General features: G+C 40.9%; 1 protein-coding gene and 1 long non-coding RNA gene across 5 annotated transcripts in view; one reads left to right on the top strand and one right to left on the bottom strand.

Annotated features, from left to right (window-relative positions):
- The first annotated feature begins 652 nt into the window (after positions 1–652).
- On the top strand, positions 653–4,766 carry LOC141017896 (uncharacterized). Its single transcript, XR_012180689.1, has 3 exons — positions 653–1,051; positions 1,388–1,569; positions 3,834–4,766. It is a non-coding gene; the product is annotated as an uncharacterized lncRNA (long non-coding RNA).
- A 2,530-nt stretch (positions 4,767–7,296) lies between these two features.
- The window catches only part of epb41l2 (erythrocyte membrane protein band 4.1 like 2), a 49,577-nt gene continuing 39,327 nt past the window's right edge, over positions 7,297–17,546 (bottom strand). For 2 of the 4 annotated variants that reach the window (XM_073492692.1, XM_073492695.1), the window contains 8 exons: positions 14,703–14,870; positions 12,634–12,702; positions 11,625–12,239; positions 10,278–10,406; positions 9,893–9,991; positions 9,420–9,500; positions 7,993–8,107; positions 7,583–7,667 (listed from right to left, as the gene is read on the bottom strand). In XM_073492692.1, coding sequence (XP_073348793.1) covers positions 8,003–8,107; positions 9,420–9,500; positions 9,893–9,991; positions 10,278–10,406; positions 11,625–12,239; positions 12,634–12,702; positions 14,703–14,870 — 1,266 coding nt within the window. In that variant the 3' untranslated portion in view covers positions 7,583–7,667; positions 7,993–8,002. Of the gene's footprint in view, positions 7,668–7,992; positions 8,108–9,419; positions 9,501–9,892; positions 9,992–10,277; positions 10,407–11,624; positions 12,240–12,633; positions 12,703–14,702; positions 14,871–16,837; positions 16,898–17,546 lie in introns of all 4 variants that reach the window. The other 2 variants (XM_073492693.1, XM_073492694.1) reach the window with 2 other exon arrangements.

Genomic DNA, 17,546 nt, shown 5'->3' with positions numbered 1-17,546 from the left:
CACTCCATATTGCACATGAAATTAAGGACATTTGCTCAAGTACTGCACTTAAGTGCAAACTCGAGGTACTCGAGGTAAAAGTTGTACTCTTTACTCCACTACATTTGTCTGACAGCTTTAGTTACCGACTACTTTTCAGATCACAATTTTTCATTCCCTTCCTGTCCAGTGAAAACCATGAATCTCTACTTAACCTCTAACAGGTCAAGAGTTGAACAAATTCAACAACTCTTGGCAATACTTGTGACAAAGATGTGTGATGATAGAGGAAGGGTAACAGACAGGCAGTTTAATAATAAACAGAAACAAAAAGGATACATATCTGCCCATATCAGACACATATATCAATGTATCAGTAATACGACACACGATATGGGTCGGGCTCTGATAAATACTTTAGTAAAGTTTTGAAAGCAGGACTTTTACTTGTAGTTGAGTATTTGCACAGAGTGGTATTAGCAGTTTTACATAAAGTAAGTAAAGGAACTGAATACTCCCTCCACTTTGCTCACACACATACACACATAGTCCCGGCCAGTGTAGCTAATCTTCTTAGCAATCACAAGGTCCAACTGTTGTAACAGAACAAAGTTCACATCGTCAGCTACAACAGAGGGGGGTATTTCTACCAATGAGAGCGAGAGAGAGGGACAGGAAGAAGAGAAACCTGAAAGGATAGATCAAAAACAAAGAGAGACATAAAAGAAGACAGAGAGACAAGATTAAAAATAACCCAAACTTTTACCTCTGGACCATCTTTCCTCCCTGTGGAAATGTTCTGTGGATTATCTCACAAAGCTCTACAGTGAAACCGGATGTGTCAGACGCTGACACCGACTGAATTTTAAACTTCTAAGTCTCTGAATGTGACTGCCGTCGCCAAAACATCACCTCTGACCTCCGCTCAAATCCTGGCTACTGGAGACAACTTCACATCATTAAGGACGACTGTCAGGACGAGCATGTATTAGCTCAGTGCCAATATAGTTGGCAGCCATCTGCCAGTCGTTTCCACCTACATCCATTCAAGCCTGCCTTTTTTTGAAAACCTGTAAGTATATCTTTTGAAATGTACTATCTAATAACTGCTGGGCTTTTAACAAAACAAGACTGTTTCCTGTGAGAGTAGAGAGTTGTTTTGGGTGATTCGTCCTCTTTAATAACCTGCTTTGAGCTTTGATGGCTTGTATTGAGATAATTTAGCAGTTCAACACATTTTGCATGAGTTGAGATGTAAGAAATAACATCCTTTCCTGGTTTTGTTGGCTGCATTACAGTAAAGTGATGTCTTTTCTTGTTCTATTACTCAAAATTGCATCATGCCTCAGGATCATATTATGACATTAATCCTGTAATCTCTCCATTTGTTCCCCCTATGTCGGAGCAGTATGGAGGTGCTCAGTGGCCCCTGGGCTGATCTGGCTCTGCTCCTTCGACAGATCATCACACAGACGGACAGAGAGACGGACAGCTTTCTTCCTCTCTGGCTCTTCGGCCTGCTGCTGTTCCTGACTGTCTGTGCGCTGCTGCTGCAGCTGATTATCTACCTCAGCTGGAAGCTCAGACAGGGTAGGCATGGTGTTATTAACTTTTCATGTGTGGCCCATGTACAGACCTCTTACCATGGTATATTTACCGAGATGCTGTGTAGCTAAATGGATACTGCAGGGATACGCCTTTCTGCAGGGCTACACGTACTATAAATACACACACTCGTCACCACATTGTAAAGATTTCTGTATTGAACTGTAGTTCAAAAGCAGGGCTGCATTTTACTACATGTTGCAACAGTTTCAGTTGACACAAAACACCATTTTTCCTGTGTCAAGAAAGCAATTTCACACCAACTTCCACAGCAAAATAAAACAAAGTACCAAAAGTGCACCACTGGATCTGCAAAGACGCAGACAACCAACAGTGTCTTGTAAAAGTCTCACATCGTCTTTTCAGCATTACCTGACAGCTCATGCTGCTAACAGTAAAAAATGTTGAGGGGGCCCCCGAAGCTAAGCTCCACTCTGAATAATGAAAAACATCCTAAATAGGCTACAAAGGAAAAAAAACTTTGTGAAGTGATATTTTTAGGATGAAACTTAATTTAACTGTGGAGATACTGATCACTGAGACGATTAGCTACACTGGCCTGGTTTCTCTGTGTTTGCATGAGAATGTGTGAAAGATTCAGTGTGTTAAGAGGATAACAGAAGGTTTTAGAGTCCTTGGAGCATGAAAACCGTGGAAACATGGCTATTTTTTCACCTGTGTCGTTTTGATTGGTTAACCTGAGCCCTTTGTGCTTTTGCTCTGACACAAAACGCACTCAGTCATACGCACATCCAACAGAAATCATGGCTGCACTTCCATCACCTGCTCCCACTCTCGCTGGGTACATGAAAGTGAAGATAAGCCCCATAAATTTCAGCTGACGAATTGGCCTGACGTCTGTTGTGTTCAGCCATCCCAGTGCCCAAAATGCGTTCGTGATGACTACTACTTTGATTCACTAAGACGAGTTAGCAGTTTAAATCAAAATTCAGAGGACAATCATGGTGATACGTAGTATATTTTCATTACTATCAAGAAATCTTATGAAAAAACCAAAGCCAATTGACCCTACTGACAAACCCTGACATAAAAACACATCAATGAGCCACACTGTTGGATAACATGGCCCCGTCTTTACCATGAACAAACACAGACACTAGTTTGGTTGAGTAAATCTTCTGTAGGAATGAACAGGCTTGTGTGTGTGTGTGTGTGTGTGTGTGTGTGTGTGTTAATGAGCAATGTGCATCATCTGCTGTTTATTCTGATGGTGGTTACAATCAATCACAACTAATCTCACTCCTGCAGTTTGGTGTTTACTGACTTGATGAGAAATACTTGTCTGCATCCATCTTTTAATGATTAATACACTAACAGAAAGATGCTGATGTTGCATTTTAACCTCTTTAACAACCACAATACAGCACTTTTAATATAAACTCACTCAGTAGTGTGTTGGTCCTCCATGCTGCCCTTTTGTCAGAAGACATCCATCCTTCACCAAACCACAGGGACAACTCTTGTAAAACAGTACAAGCTGTCACGTTTCTGATATTATTATTATTTCCAACAACAGCAATTGAATGACATCATATTAGTAAGCTAGGGAAAGTTAACCTCAGGACTTGAAACTGACAGTGAATTGATATATTCAATAACATATGTTGTTAAACTAGCTTAAAAATATTAGCAGAGTGGATGTCTGCTAGGTAGCTTAAGCTTCTGTGGCATCTTTCAAAGCACAACCATTCCTATTTAATTAATTTTACCTACCTAACTACATTTATAAAGTTAAACTAGACTTGTGTTACCTCCTGTCACACCTGTGGAGCGAGATGGGGGAGCGTCGAGTTATGGCACTCACTGCGCATGCGTAGACAGAACTACTAAGGATAGAGGTAGTCAAGGACCAGATTGTTGTTAAATAAAGCTTTGCAGACCTAAAAGCTGACTGTCTAAACAATATGACAATTGCAACCTAAATAATTATTCATAATTCATTTTATAAAGTTTGAATTGACTGGTAAAAGTGCAATATAACAATTAAAACAGCTGAAACACACCATAACATGCACTTCTGTGTTGTCTGTTACCACATCTTGGCTGACTGAATGACCAACCAAATGACTGTTGACTACTGTTGAGTATTGGAGCCCATTTCAGACAGTTAAAGTAAAATAAAGTGATGAAAAAAATAACAATTCCCATTGTAAGTCATAATTATGAGGGGAAAAAGGTCAAAATTATAATTTAATTTAATTTCTCTGGGTGTTTTCTGTCATCCACAGCGGAGGCTGATCTGTCGAGGTTTCCACAAGACAGAAGCGCCATCTACAGGCACGTGCACAGGAGTACACACCTGAGGAGGAGGAGTGTTGGGTAGCACTTACACAGGTGACAGGCCCTGCCAGTCAACATGAGTAATCTCTACACAGCAGGAGTGACCAGTGTGAACACCAGCAGGGACAAATCTCAGGCAAACTGAAGGCTCCTTAACAATATGAATTACTGACTGTAATAGGAAGTCCGTGAAAGTTACTTGACTATTGTACACCTTTAAAAGAAAGATTATTTTTACCCTCTTGCATGAAATATAAGCTATATATCTTATTTATTTCTTACTCGTTGCAATTGTAAACTAACATTTCATACTGGACTTCCTGCACAGTTAGTTTTATGCACATGAAGAACAAGACTTTTAATCATTAAATGAACCAAAGCATGAATGAAGAAATGGTCGTGACAACAGATATCAGAGTATAACAATCCTTTATTTAAACAGTGTTACACAGGGGGGGGGGAGTGGCTGTGTGCAGGGAGACACAAGACATTTAAGCTGCTAGATAGAAAAACCCTACCGGTGATCATTGGTTGGCTAAAAGGGAGCGATGAGGCAGCTGTGGCTGGTTTCCCAAAATTGCCTCTCTTTTTTTTGTCATTTAAAATACAAAACTGTGCTGGTATTATCTCCAAATAGGTCCAAACTGTAGTACAAAGCCTGAGATATAACCGTAAAGAACATTTTGTCTTTTATCTGATAAGTTAGATCTAATAATGTTTCCATGTTGAGATCCCTGACAGTTTTAACATCAGCTGGCGTTGAATCATCATCTGTTGCTTGGACAAAAAGCTTTCAACAACTCAACTCTGTGTGTATATTGTTTTATTTTTTTTGTGTGTGTGTTTTTAAAATCTCAATAAAAGTTACTGATGGCGAGTGATTTTGGAAAAACCAGACCCGGCAGCAGCTCCCAAAGCTCCTGTGATTGGTTAAAACAGAGCCCAGACCCCGTGGAGAAAAAAAAAGGTTAAACATGGGGGGTTTAAAGTACAAAAAAAGGAGAATGGTGGCAGAAAAATTTGTAGTGGTGTTCCTTCAATGTCAAAAACACTGCGACAATATTAAAAACATCCAACAGGGCGCACGATAAATCCCACCTTTTCCACAAGTACATCACAGAGAAAAGACGACAAATGAGAAAATCTACAAATATAGCTGTTGTGATATAACCGATGCGTTTTAGAAGATTTGTTTTTTGGAACAGCGAAAGCTTCCAAAGCTGCCTAGTGTTGCACGGTTTGTTTGTGTTTTTAAATGCTTTTTCTGCTGCTTTGTGTCTTTGCAAGAGGGTTAGAGGTTAAAGCTTCCCCCTCATCTGGAATGTCGTTTAAATGCATAGTAGAAGTCAGACCAGTGTTTCTCGATAGAAAAGCCAAGACGGTCATTACCGCTCCGTCTAGAAAGAAAGCCTTAAACTGGGAGGTTAAATTAAAAAGGGGTATAATAATTCATAATGTGGAGAATGTGTCAATATTTCTGTTAAAAACAAAAAAAAAGTACAAATCATTCTGTTAGACTGGAGGGTTCGGACACATCTAGGCAGGTACAGGTGGAATGTTTTTGATATCGATAATCTGTGGCACTTCTTTGCGTACAAAAAGGAAAAATGTGTTTTTCTGTGCCAACAAAATGCATTAGACCAAACACCTCGTTCTAATGTCGCCAATATTTACACAAAAGTCACATTTCTGTGGAATTCTGCTGAACATTTGGATGAAAAGGACACAGAAATATGAATAAAACATCATGCCATTTAGGGGTTTCAAGAGCACTTCAAACCCTCAGATACACTTCCCTTTAAGCTGCATTGTTACTGTTATGTTGTAACTGTTTCCATGTCTGTTTGTAGTGGACTGTCTTTTTCAGAGTGTGTGTGTGTGTGTGTTTTTTTTTAACAATTGTTGAAACAGAAACACATAAATTCACTTTAATGCTGAGGAATATTTGGTCGCGGTGAAACAGTTACAACACGGCCAGCGTCGTGTCAGAGATGATCTTATCCAGACGTGCTGCGATAATCTGTTATCTACACACTCTCAAACCAATCAACACAGTAGCCTTCTATCTAGACTCGCTCAAGATACTCTTTGCAATTAAAAAAAAAAACAGTGTGCGAAGACATGCTGAATTTAATCCCAGATCTCGTTATATGTCTAGCAGGTTTCCTCAGTATTATCTAGTCTGGGAATGAAAAAGAAGCTGGGAGTGAAATTAAGTGCTGAACTATGACGACAAACAGGCTCTGATGCAGAGTTAGCAAACTGGTAGAAACTTCATTATTTTGAATTCTGGTTTCAAGTCCTCGTTTTGGTACCTGTGCTGCTTGTGGCACACAACTCTTTTTGAATATCCTACGAACAATAAAACAGTTTTAACTCACTGCAGGATGCAAAATAACATGAGGCCAACATGCACCAATGCTCTAATTCGTATTCATTCCCAAGCGCCAACTCTGTCTCCCAATCATCCCTCAGTTCACTGGTCCTCTCTCCCAATCAGAAGTCTTCTCCCTTGCTTCCCTGCGGCCCAATAGGAATGGCTAGTGTCGTACGGTGGGCGGGCCCAGGGAGAGCGTTTAGCTACTGAAAAGCTGCTCCCGTCTAATAACCTTCAATTTTTTTTTTTAACTGTACAGAAAGTCGCATACTGAAGCTTTAAAGTCAGTTCATTTTCAGTTCGAATTCATTCCCATGTAGTAAAAAAAACCCTCTAAAATACAGTAAAACTTACAAATATATCACAAAGAATTAATTTCCACCTGTGTCATTTGGCTTCTCGAGCTTAATTAATGTCAAACCCACGGGCCCAATTAAGAATCCGTCCATTCCCGCCTACTGTAAATAGCAAAACGTCTCCTCTTCTTAGAGTAAAAAGTGAATTGAACTGAACATGAACTCACTCAGCTGCTAGTCAAACACACAAGGAATGTGGATGAATATTAACTATACTTACAGAGAGAGAAAAAAAAAGACAGAATCATAAAAATTCATAAACCTGGTTGATAATATTTTAAGTTACAGCTCCCTGTTTTCTGTACTCATTAGTAACAAAATGTGATAATGTGACGAGGCTGGTTCTACCATTCATCTCATGTGTTTTAATGAGCAAGACCGATTTTGTGTCACTGAAACTACTGTGTTATATTATGTTACTCTCCATTTACACCATAGTGAAGTGAAGGGGGGGAGCTGTAATTTAATTTTTTTTTTTTAGGGATTGCGCCAATACCACTTGTCCATAGCTGAGACAGAATCCAAGTACAAAATTTCAGTGTCAAATTAATCGCGTATTTCCCAAAAAATGGTGAAGATATAAGTTTTCTCTATGTATGAAAAAAGCAGAGGTTGCTTTGATTTTTGAAGGTCATCAGAATTGGTTATCAGTGCATCCCTATAGATTTTTATTTTTGCGATACATGACAGACGCACTAGCTTCTCTCGTTTTTGTAAAACAAACAGTTAAAGAAAAAAAAAAAGCACTATTAAAAAATAAAAACACGCTACGAATGTTAAGCTAACAAAGTGGTTCTTTTTTGCTCCCTCAGAAAAGACTGAGGATATTATTTTTCTTTTTCTTGGTTTTTTGGAGCGAGGGGATTTAGATGCACCATGGACATGTAAGGGAAGAGAGTGGCAACTTCTCTCCGCTCTTCTGCCCTTTCAGCCTCCTCCTGTTTTTTCAGCTCTTCTTCCTCTTCGGTCAGTCGCGGTTGATTTGTCGTCGGGTGATGGAGGTCGTTCAACGTCAACAGAGAAAACAGTCTCGATGGGCCCCTTCAGCTCTGGGGAAACAGAGGTGAAGGCATGAGCCTGGGTGGTGTGATGACTGGCACTCAACATTAGTTTCCTATTCAAAATATTTCCTTTGTGCACCATCAGTCACTGCCTACCTCCTTAAATTTAATGATCCTTTCTTTTCCCTTTCACATCTGTGATGAAGGCTGATTGTTTTAGCAGCTTCGTGTGTGGGAGGTTTAATTTCATCTCACTGATTTTCAGTTTTTGTCTTCAGGAAAAATAACCCACTCTGTACACCCCCCCACTGTTAATAAAATACTTTCACCATGAATAATAATAATAATAATGCCTTACTATTATTATTATTACCTGAGTTCTGTCAATCCTCCTCCTCAGCCAGCTCAGTTTCTTTATGAACCACCACTCTGGTAACAGACATGTCAGGATGTTGCTCTTTGGCCTCCTTAATGGCCTGGGCCAGTGCCTGCAGTACAACCACACATTGGTAGCACCGAGCACAGCAGGCAGGCAGGCAGGCAGTGTGGGGGAGGTGGAGGGAGGAGAGGAGGGGGGAGGAAATGATGGAGTTAAATGAAAAATTAAAAAAGAGGCATTAAATAAAATGACAAGAATGCTGGATTTACCGTCAATGTGCTATTTTACTTCTTTGGGTTAACTGGGGGACATAAATGGAAGTAAAATGGCTTCTGACGGAGCGGACACATCAAGTGGGAAAACATTTCCACACACAGATGTGTTGCTCTAGTGTAAATCCAGCGAATCAAACAAGACAGGCAACTTAAACAAACCAATGGACGAGGGATTGTGCGTACAGATCCAGACCTGAAAATAAATTCTTTACTTTGTCAAATATTTGAGGTATTTTCGAGGATGCTATGTGCACATGTAGTTTTAATTGTTGTGGCAGGAGTGAGAGGCATCCGTAATATAAAAGTATCAGCAGAGAGTTCGATTTCAGACATAAATATGAATCAATGTCATTTTCAAATATCTGAAATGTCCTTAAATTTATTTTTTATCAGGTCTTTAACTAACTTACAATTACAGGCTGTAGTTTCAAGTTTGGGTCCGGTAATCTTTGGACCCCTAAAATTATAGTCCTCTGTGTTTAAGGAAGCTCATCAGAATGTAAAGATCCTTCATATCTTTACTTTAAGCTCAATTTGTAGTAATTTCTAGTAAGATCTGTGTGATCTCTTGAGTTTTGCTTTTGAATGTCTTTCATCACATATGGGGCACCAAAAAGTACAAATTTGATTTTCTGTGGAAGCCCGACAAAGACAGAGACAGAAAATTAAACTAACCAAGACGAGCAACAAAATCAGACACAGTGTGGCGAAAACAAAAAAGGCTAACACACCAGTTTCTACATGTATGGGTGAGTAAGTGAAGAGACAGATGTGGCAGATCTGTAGGAATCTGCGTGGCATGACTAATGGTATGTGGGCATCTCTAGTAAGTGATTAATAAATCAAAGTGTGCATTCAGACTACGAGCAACATGATAGACATGTCATCAGACGTCTTTTTATTCCCTTTAGTCTAAGCATCCAGAAAAGAAAGCTAAATTAAAGTAAGCTGGAGCTAATGATTTTGCAGCTTCATTTCCTGCAATGTTTTTAAATTTGAACAACAAAGTTTGGACTTGTGCACCTGGATCACACATCTGCAAAATGACACCTGGAGAGCCTTTCACATCACCCAGAACAAAGCAACCCCTCAACCAAGCTGCTGAAACGGATTAGAAGGCCAAGGGAGGCTCTCAGGAAAACTGACCTCGTCGTGGTCGATGTCACAGTCGCCAGTAATGACGATGCGTTTCTCGATCCTCGTCTCTGATAGGCCGCCCTTTAACGTCTGCAAATAAATACACAATAACAACGGGTCAGTAATGAGCTATCAAAGCCCGTCATAAATATCGAGAGAGAGACTGACAAGAAAACACTAAAATGACAGAAGAGTGCAGCTCTGGTCAGCGTTTGAACACAGAATAGAAAGTACAACTACTGTTGTAGAGTACCATGATGCTGCAGGCACAATTGCCATGGCAACCTAATACCGTATACACTATGAGCCACAACAAAATGTGTGATACTCGCACAAATACAATCCTTAAGAGAACAAATGTATTTGTTTGCACAGGCTTGTGTATCATAGTTATACAACATAAAAGCAGTTGGCAGATACTCTCTGAGATGATGTAATGCATGGGGCCACAAGAAGAGGATGTGGTGTGTTTGTGGCTGTACCTTGGTAATGTGTGTGGTTGTGGTGGTACACAGAGATTCAGAGGTGATTGTCTGAGCGGTCATCAACACTCCAGGCTCGCCATCGCCATTGCCATCCAACTGACGGCAGAGGAGACAAAAAGTGATCATTAAGCTGTACATTACCACGTGAATATCCCCGTTGGATGTCTGATGCTCTAAACAAACTCTTTCGTCACCAACTTCTAAAAACATGATTTCCCTGAGGGAGAAGGAATGAATCACTGTGGCATGCACTGTTTGGAACAAGACATTGACGCTAATACGCTTAAACTAAAGGATAAAATCTAAATGATTCACAAAAATACAACATGAGGACATGTAAGGACAAAACAAACAAGCTCCCCGTGGTTTTTTGAATGTGCACCTGTGCGGCTTCGTATGTGATGGTCTTGGTTTCCGTATGTACGATGGGCACTTCTTTTGTAGCTATCTCAGTTTTCTGGGCTGCAAACGTGTCTGATATAGTCACCATTTCTGTCTTTACCACAGGTGGCTGGGGAGGGAGGAGAGAGAAAAGTGAGGGAGGAGGACAGAGGGTTAATACATTAAACCTGAGACAGTTAGGGGAAACATAAAGAGACTTGTTGCTACCTGTGCACTAGCTTTGGATATTCACTTCCAAATCAATAAAGGGTTTGTTTTGTATGTAAAAATGTGACTGTAAATGTGTGCTTCATTCCCATCAAATTAACTGCAGAGTGTGATTACATGAGAGTGTACCTTCTACTGAAAGGGAAGTGACTGAGTTGTTGTACACACAGCTGTACACATAGCAGTATGCATACATGTACAAACGCAATAATGCAGCAAAATTCGTGCAGAGAAAACAAGAGCTTACAAACTCATGCAAGCCAACATCAATAAAACACACAACATGACGGCAACTACTTTCAGCAGCATACAAGCAACAGCTACAAAAATACCTTTGGTGTCAACGTGCAACTCAAACATGCATAAAACATGAGCCAATAAAACGAGGCGATACTTAAATGGCTGGCAAACAGCAAGACATTTGATATGTAAACAGCATGCAAAAAATGACATTCAGATGAGCGGGTGACATTTTCCAGAGTGGTTGGCAATGATGATTTCCACAGTACCGTTACCACGGTGACCGTGACGAGCCAATTAAACGCTAACAGAGAGAGAAGCATCACTGCCAAACACGCGGAGGGCACACAAACATGCACACACAGGCACCAAAACGTGGAATACAGCATGCAGAGCCAAAAAGCAAATATACACCTATAAGCGTCATGCATTTCCCACTTAGGCCCCATTTACTTCACAACACCACGATACAGAATAGGAGGTAACAGCAACACACCACACTATGTGGGGCAGGAGCGAACTACGCTTGATGATAATGGTGTGAAACACAGAATCTCACATATAAGGATGTGATGAAAAATCAAAATAAAGACTGAAATTAATTATGAAGGAGGGATGGTGACTTGACACCAAAACACTTGTGGTGAATTGTATCATTTAAAAGACTCTTTAAGGGAGTTTTAACTGTACTTTTGAAGGTTTTCACTGGACAAACATGAGTGTGAGGATGTACATGGGGCTTAAATATTCACGCAAGCAGGAAGGAAACCGGCACTGAGGTAAGCAGGAAGGAGAAAAAATGGTGGGCTTTTCTACAGTTGATGGGAGGGGTCAGAGCCCGGGTGGGGAAGCTCCGCAGTCGGCCAGGTGAAGACTTTACCTCAGAGCAACAAATAACCTGTGGCCGCAGTTCTGCGTCAACCAGAGAGGCCTCTCCGTTCATTTTAGGCTCTTCCTCTTCCTCAGCCGTCATGGTGACGCTCTCCTCAGGCAGGGTGAGACCGTTCGGAGCCTCTTCAGGTGTCAGCATTGGTTCATCAGTGCTTTCCTCCGTCATGACTCCTTGCTCTTCCTCTGCATTCTTCTTCTCAGCTCCTGTGTCCTCTCCCTCTCTGATTGTTGTCTCTACAGGTTGGCTGACTTCAACTGGAAGGGCGGGAGTGTCTGGAGCCGACGTGTCCAACTCTGACGACTTCTCCTCTTTCTTCTCCTGCTCTACCTCCTCTTCCTTCTCCTCTGGTATTTGAGTGTGAGAAATGGATACGGAGACATTCGGATGGTACTCGGCTTCTTCTTCGCTCTCGCTCTCAGATGAAACGCTCTCCTGCTTCACCGCTTTTGCTTCCACGGCTACCTCTACTTCCTCCACGACTTTCACTTCCTGCTCCCTCGTTTGCTCTGGGGGGGAGCTGATAGTAACTGTGACAAGTCCTGGTTTTGGTGCTTTGGAAACCTCTTGGACGACAACGGTTTCTTCGATTTCAACTTCGGTTGTCTATACACACACACACGCACATACACACACACGCACGCATGTACACATAGTGCACGGACAAACACGATGAGGTGCACACACATACACAACAAACGCATGGGGACAAAAAAAAGCATAACATGATCATTGAACATAAAAAAAAATCAAACAACCTTAAGTGAAAATAAATTCAAACACAACAAAAATCAGGAATATAAAGAAGATGAAGATGTTCAACTGTGGACAAAGAGGCACATAGATGAAACAAAGTGAGGAGGACAGGCAAATGAATAGTCACAGAACGGATGGCTGTAAAGAACAGGAAGTCTGAAGCTGGAGCGATGAAGGAAACGATGAATGAGAAGCGTCATGAATGGAAGATCTGGATGAATTAACAGAGGAAAGTTAGGACCACCTTTGCAGGTTCTTTGGTATCAGAGATCGCGTTATCAGCGGCGGCTTCTTCCGTTTTGGGCTCACTCACCTGTGTGACAGAAAAGTTACCGTGACAATCATCAATCAGCAGCGACATCATCATTGTTTGCACTTAACGACACCATAGCGATGTTGTGATGCTTGTTACCACGAGACAGGGGAAAGGTTTTAATTGGCTACTTTTTATTTTTCCTCCCTGTCTCTGATCCTCCATCCCTCTCTGTCCCTGGTGGTCTTTCATGCACAATCATTTCAATGCAGTATCGAGTTCATGGCAGCAGGCAATAACAGAGATGGGATGAAAGAGTTGAAAGAAGAATAGATGATAAAAAAGATCCAGAGAAGATGGATTAAAGAGAATATCCCATCAATGAACGCAGAAGCTTATCTTTAGTCAAATAACAAAGGAACATGGTATTGAAAGCAGCAGTTTCCTTGGGTTGTAGATGACCATAGAAAACATGGTGTAACATAATGAATTTAGCTCCAAGTGTAGACATAAAAGCTTAAAAAAAAAAAAAATACAATACTGCAATAATACAAACTGCTGCTTCAATACTTGCTGCTTTTTAGTTAGTTTTGCCTAAAGGAGCTGCTTAAGAGCAAATTTTTACATTTGCATTCAAATCCACACACACATAATTAGCATCACGAAACAAACAGATGACATCCTAACATCCATGGCATTCACAGCTGTTAGTTGTTCTTAGATTTGATTTACCATGCCCATCATTCAGGATGAATGGCCCCCTGATACAAAACAAGGATTACGATCATTCATCCAGCATCCAAAGCAGCAGGCATTACTGTCAGCTCACATCGCTTCAGTGCAGTTTGGGAACATATATGCAAGCATCTTTAATTAACTGAGGCATTACAGGATTTCAGTTTACTTTCAAGGTGACTGACTAAGAGGCTGTTCACATTTGGTATCAACATGCGTCCTGAGTGATCCAATCACAAGTGGACAGCTTTGGGTCCGTCACTTCACATTATGAGCGTGATCGGATCTCACTTCCCCGCTCTATATGCAAATGTACACCTCCATCACTGGACTAAGCCGACAGCTTTTTTACACAAATAAAGATATACGACATACATCATGTACTTAGAGCTGTCCACTTGTGATTGGATCACTCAGAACGTTTCCTGTAATCTGTCAGTGCAGCAAAGGCTATGTCACTGGTTAACCAACAAATCTGCAGATGCAAATTGAAAGTAAACTGACTCCTAAATGTTCAGTAGTGACAGCAGCACCTCAGTGGCAGAGATTGTAGCAGTTGGGGAAATAAGAAGACCAGCAGTAGAAGTAGACGAGCATGTGGTTATAACAGCATCTAGTGTTGGTTCAGGAACACTGCAGGCCGACGCAGCAGCCAAACAAAAGCCAGCGCCAGAGTGTCTACTGAAAAGTACAGAAGCTATCTCCTCTTCGAGGCTCTACAGCGACACACAAACACAGAGAACGCAGAACAGAGAAGAGAAAAAAATGTTGAGAGAAGACAGAGAATAAAGAAATACCTCTAAGCACAAAACACAAGACACAAAAACACACATACAGCCGGAACAAGCTTTACATCTCCACCTCTTGTAGTGATTTCATCACCCAGAACCAAATGAAAAAGGCTTCTTTTAGAGATCAGAAACCAGCATCGTAGGCGGAATAAAACCCTTCTGCTACAAGAAAATGTGCATGATGTAAAATGCAAACTGAGTCCAGCTGAAAAGGGATGAATGATTGAGCTGTGATGCAGAGACAGTTAGGTCAGTTTTGTAGGATGAATAACCCCAGAAGAGAAAAAACCAATGTAGTCCATTAAGAGCTATAAAGAACAGGTCAAGATAACCCACCATGGCAAAAGCATCACATGAAATACCCACTGAGAACTACTAGAGGAGAGAAGTTTGAGTTTTAACCACAGGTGATGACTTTTTGCTACCAAAAACCACATTGTTATTTCTTTGCAAACATTGGATAAAAAAAGTAAAATGTTGAATGCTCAGTAATTCATGCTTCTTTTCTCAAGTTCAACATCCAGACAGACGTACCACTTGCTGCTGCTGAACACGTATCGTTGTAGCGGGGGAGGAGGTGAGACGTTTCTCCCACTGGTTGGGCTGAGGAGGAGAGGGAGGTGGCGCCTCCATAAAGGAGCGTTTTAGCTGGCTAATGCTAGCTTGGTGTTTCAGAACCTCGTCTTGGGTCTTATCATGGTCCTAATGAGGGAGGGGAAGGGGGAGGGAAGAAGGGTTGGGTAAAGGGGTGAAGGGAGGAGAGTAAATAAGATGAGTATGGATAAATGAGGGATGATGGATGGTGGGGAGAAGAGGGGTGGGATAAAAAAAAGCGGGGTTGGGAAAGGCAAGAAGGTAGGAGGGAAGAGGAGAGGCAAAGAAAAGGAGGGAGGAAGAAAAAAGAAAGGAAGGGAGGATAGGTGAAGTTCAGATGAATAAGGAAAAGAGGAGGAAGGGAAGAAAGAGATAAAAGGAAGGAGGACAAAGGGAGAGAGGGATGGGAGGGAGTGGAAAAATTTGGTTCAACAGGTCACAGGAACATTAGTCTGTCAATCAGGAGGAAGACAAGATGGAGGCCATGCCTCACTGGAGCCTCTTTTAAAGGGGTCCGATATCTTAAGTTTGGCTTACTGCCTGTCTGAGTGTGTGTGTGTGTGAGCGAGAGAATTTGTGTGTGTTTTAGGCAGGCTTCAGTAAAATATGGCCTCTCCATCTTGTTGAGGATTTTTCCTTAAACCAGGCCAGGAACAGCAGTGCAGACTTGCAGCACATGGAGCTGATAGTGGTGATCACACATTCTCCCTCCTGAACTGTTTGCTAGTTTTCAGTAAGTATCAGTTAGCTTACTTTATCTCTGTCCTTTTCTTTCTTTTTTCCCCCCATTTCCGTTGTTCTTCCCTTTCACTCACTAACACTCTGCCGCTACAGGTACCAGATGGCAATGCATCACTATCAGTCCCATGTTGCATCAAAAAAGACTTGTTGTTTTAGTATGTTATCAAACATCACTCAACACTGGCAGCCAATCACCAGAAAACAGGAAGAAAGCCCCTCATGTGGGTTAGGGAGGCAGGATTAGTTGAGTTAGACGCAGCTGCCTGGCAATAATCAACATCTTTGATTCCAAGGATTGGAAAGGTAACACCATTAAAAAAAAGTTCACAAAACAGCATTCGACATGCACAGAGCATGCATAAAAGTCACGTTCACACACACCGCCGACCCTTAGTCACAAAGCAGCCATTGTGAACACTCTGCTTGGGAAATTTCTCGGAGGAGAAAGTCTCTACTGTACTGTGGTGTAGCAAGATTCACATCAAATAAATATTTTACATTTCAGAGATTAAACGCTGAAAATGTCTCAGTTCCCTTTCTGTACACTCAGAGCAGCACATGAGTACGAGGATTGTTCAGGGAACACTAGTTACATGCAGTTCAAGCAGTTGCTATGGTTGCTGTTTCAAGGACTGCTGCTGATCTAATAACTGCTAAGGGCAAAAAAAACCCTCCTAATTAATTCATCTAAAAACCAATTATTCTTTTTTTTAAATTTTGCTTTTTTTATTGAACATGTGGGTGCATAATCCCACAAAAAGACAAAAATCAAAGGTTTGACATATCAGAGCCGGGTAAAGTTGACATGGGTAACATGTTAGCATTCGCCATACATGTGATTTTGGCTATCCAACTAATGTAAGTCCTGTATTAGATCAACTTCTGAGGGAAACATTTAAACATGTTGCGTGTCCAAATTGCACTAAATTCAACACTGCACATCCCTCTGTCCCCAACAGTACACCCACGTGTGAAGGAGATCAGATGAAAAGCTCTCAAGATTACTTTGATTACAGTTCGATATAATAAGTTTCCTGGCACATGTGTTCAAGATGGCTGCCATGTGAATTGGGACAATTAGCAATGACGCTATTCAATACCAAAACATTTTCAATCATACGATAATGACAAAGGAAAATAATTGGAAAAGCTGGAATTGAGCGTTGACTTGATGTACAAACATCCACACGCAGGCATGCACACAGAGCCTGAGAGTGCGAGAGGGCAGCAGTCCTGTACAGAACTGTACAGAGGAAGTTGTAGTTCTGATGGCGTCAGAGTACACAGAAACATGTAGTTCTTATTTTCAGCCATCAGACGACGCCAGTACCAACCTCCAACATTAAATTACTGTGCCTCACATAAATATTGTCCCCATGCACTCTCATTGGACTCTGTAAGGCAGACATACAGCAAAAAAAATGAAATGGAGAAAATTGATTAAAAAAAACAGAAATTACCAAAAAAGAAAAAAAAAAAAGTGCTTTGCTTCAACGGTAAAAACAACAAAATTTGGGACAAAAATAATGACAATCTAATGGGAAAAAAACATAATAAAATAAATAAATGGAGAGTAAATAAAAAATAATAATAACTGAAAAAAAAAAAAAAAAATCTCAAACTGTGATGAGAGCTGGAAGATGGGTACAAGCACAAATTTAAAACATTCTGGTCATTTTCATTGAATGTGCTGATGCTAGCACTCGTACCCATGTTAAAACACACAAAATTCAAAGCATTCAAACACCACAACACCAGCAGACGCTTACACAAACCAACAAACCCAAATGTGTTTTAAGCGAAACCCAGAAATGATGAACCACAGGTATGAACCAGAAACCACTGAAACTGTGACACCAGAAACCAAAGCAGAGCAACCGAAAGTGACGATATCAGGTGAAAGTGCCCATTCAGGATCAGTTTTTACACTCAGGCCCACTCTGAAAACAATCTGTATAATCAGAGACCCATTTATTCGACAGGTTTCGATGTTTATTGTCGTGTAAATTCCAGATTGAGTCTGTAGAACCTGAGAAATTCAAA

The sequence above is a fragment of the Pagrus major genome, chromosome 22 (assembly GCF_040436345.1).
Source record: "Pagrus major chromosome 22, Pma_NU_1.0".
Taxonomy (NCBI): domain Eukaryota; kingdom Metazoa; phylum Chordata; class Actinopteri; order Spariformes; family Sparidae; genus Pagrus; species Pagrus major.
Note: the sequence above shows the minus strand (reverse complement) of the source record. Positions and strands in the feature narration are given on the sequence as shown.